Below are 2,151 nucleotides of genomic sequence, written 5' to 3'. Positions count from 1 at the left end.
TGCGATTGCGGTTCGTGGGGCTGCGTAGCAGATTTGACCTCCTCCCCCTACCCCTCTTCTGCAAATTCTAGAGTAAGACATCTTGCTTGCACGATTTGAGTCACAAGTTTCGGTCCTCACCCGCGGTGTGGGTGAGATTTCTTCGGAGCTCATTTCCCTGCAGTTTTAAGCGCGGTCAGAAAATCTCATTATTATGACTTGGAGGAAAAATTGTCTCCCTCACTCCGAGCACCACACTTTTCAGTGCGCCTACTCAATTCGGTTTGGGCCGCAGCGTCGCACCTGAAGAGGGAAAGGGGGTGGGGGAGGGTGTGCGCGTGTCCGAGACTACGACGATTGATAAATTATCTCGTTAACATAACTGCTCCGTCCCGTATATCACGGGGGACTTCTTCTACCCGGGGGTCGCACGCTCGCGAGGGCGCGCGCGGCGTCCAGTGAAAGTGACAAATACTTCCTGTCCGGCGGGGCGCCCTCCTGGAGGTGCACTCCGCCCTGCCCCTGACCCCGTCATCCCCGACCCCTTCACTGTGACCACGAAGAAGTGCGGAGACATAGTCATGATGTTCGAGCGGAACGTTTTGCGCGGATTTTTCGAAATGCGTGTTTGCCTTCGGGTTTGGCTAACCGTGTTGCCGTGTTCCTTACCTGTGGCTGCACTGTTGACAGGCGAAGCACTCGAGGTGGTACACGTTGTGCCTGGCCCTCATGACCATCTCGAAGGCCGGGATCACCTTGGAGCAGGCGGCGCAGTAGCCCGTACTGCCAAACAGCCTGCAGACAGAGATTTCAATTTAGCGTCTGACTTTATTTTACCTCCATGCAGAGTGGAGGAGAGCGGCGGCGCGCACCCTACCTGAGGTAGTCCCGCTTGCACAGGATGAGGTTGGCCTTGGTGTAGAGCGTGGAGCCCACCTCGCCCAGCCTGCAGTCGCAGCAGCCGCACTTGAGGCAGTCCTCGTGCCAGAACATGTCCAGAGCCTTGAGCAGGTACCTGCGGATATGCCCAACGTTCAAACTCTCTGGTCTCCGCGGTACCTCTACTTCTTGTAATCTACTCGCAGTTGTTCCCCCTCACCTCTCCGTGATGGCCTTGCCGCAGCCCGCGCACTTCTGCGGCGCGCCCGCCGGCTGCGCCTCCGCCTTGACGTCCATCGTCATCTTTCGCCGTCGGCCTGCAACGCAATATAATAAATCACATCAAACCCGCACTCTTCTTATCATTCCACATATTTTCATACCGCCTCCATTACAACTGCCAGATACTCCTTGTCCTTGCCGAAGGGGAGTCGTCGAGGGCGGGAGATATTCATACGATCCCGCTGCGGGTGGGAAGGGGAGGCTGTCCTGGCGGGGCCGATACCGTACCGGACAATGGAGGAGGTTTAAGGTCGGGTCAGCGCCGGCGATCCATCAGGCTCTGCGAGTGACTTGCGGTCGAGGGCTGGGCTGGGCCGTGCTGGACCGCTTTTCTTATGGTGATGCTCTGTATTAAAAACCCATTCGTTCGCGCGAGGTGCCCATCCCCCCTCTAAGCGCAGAGGAGAACAACCACTGCGGCCCAGCATCATCCCCTCTGCCCTTGGCGCGCACACCGTGGTGATGCTCCACCGTGATGCAGGCGAAGGGTTAATGAGGTTATGGTCGAGAGCGAGCGGTTATCTGCTGCTGGCTCATTACCCAGCGGGCTTTGCCTATCTGAGCGCCCCCAAGCACCCTCCGCTCCACTCGGACCGGCCGTGTGTGTGCGATGCGATCCCCCCCATTACTGCCCTGGTCTAGTGGGAGAGAGGGGAAAAACTGGCGTGTGTGTGTGTGTGACCGAATCGTTCCCGTTCCATAAGAACTTTTCTTGGCACTCTTTTCTCTTGTTGGGTGTTTTAAGTTCTTTACCTCTGTTCCTACTTTCCTATTGGGGGTGGGAGAACGAGTATTGTGCCTGGTAGTGTATAGCAGGGTGAGTTAGAAGCCATCTTTAGCTCAGCAACTAGAACACCTACACAGTTGTTATGCCTGCGGCACCAATTCGTAGCTTCTGATGAGTGTATTAACCAAGAACCAAGCGGCCATCAGTTTTGAATTTAGTCAGTCCGCCTTGACAACTAAAGATGTAAAAAATAGAACTAAAAAAACATGTCACACCAAGCCAGA

The 2,151-nt window shown here is 55.7% G+C and overlaps 1 protein-coding gene across 1 annotated transcript in view; it reads right to left on the bottom strand.

Moving 5' to 3' along the window:
- The window catches only part of LOC113203210 (LIM domain only protein 3-like), a 16,224-nt gene extending 15,024 nt beyond the window's left edge, over positions 1–1,200 (bottom strand). Inside the window, exons 1-3 of the mRNA XM_026417785.2 lie at positions 1,079–1,200; positions 857–994; positions 649–774 (exon numbers count right to left, since the gene is read on the bottom strand). Coding sequence (XP_026273570.1) covers positions 649–774; positions 857–994; positions 1,079–1,161 — 347 coding nt within the window. The 5' untranslated portion in view covers positions 1,162–1,200. The remainder of the gene's footprint in view (positions 1–648; positions 775–856; positions 995–1,078) is intronic.
- Between the last annotated feature and the right edge of the window lie 951 nt (positions 1,201–2,151).

The sequence above is a fragment of the Frankliniella occidentalis genome, unplaced genomic scaffold (genome assembly GCF_000697945.3).
Source record: "Frankliniella occidentalis isolate FOCC.00 unplaced genomic scaffold, Focc_3.1 Scaffold107, whole genome shotgun sequence".
NCBI lineage: Eukaryota > Metazoa > Arthropoda > Insecta > Thysanoptera > Thripidae > Frankliniella > Frankliniella occidentalis.
The sequence above is the reverse complement of the archived record's forward strand: the minus strand, read 5'-3'. Positions and strand labels throughout refer to the sequence as shown.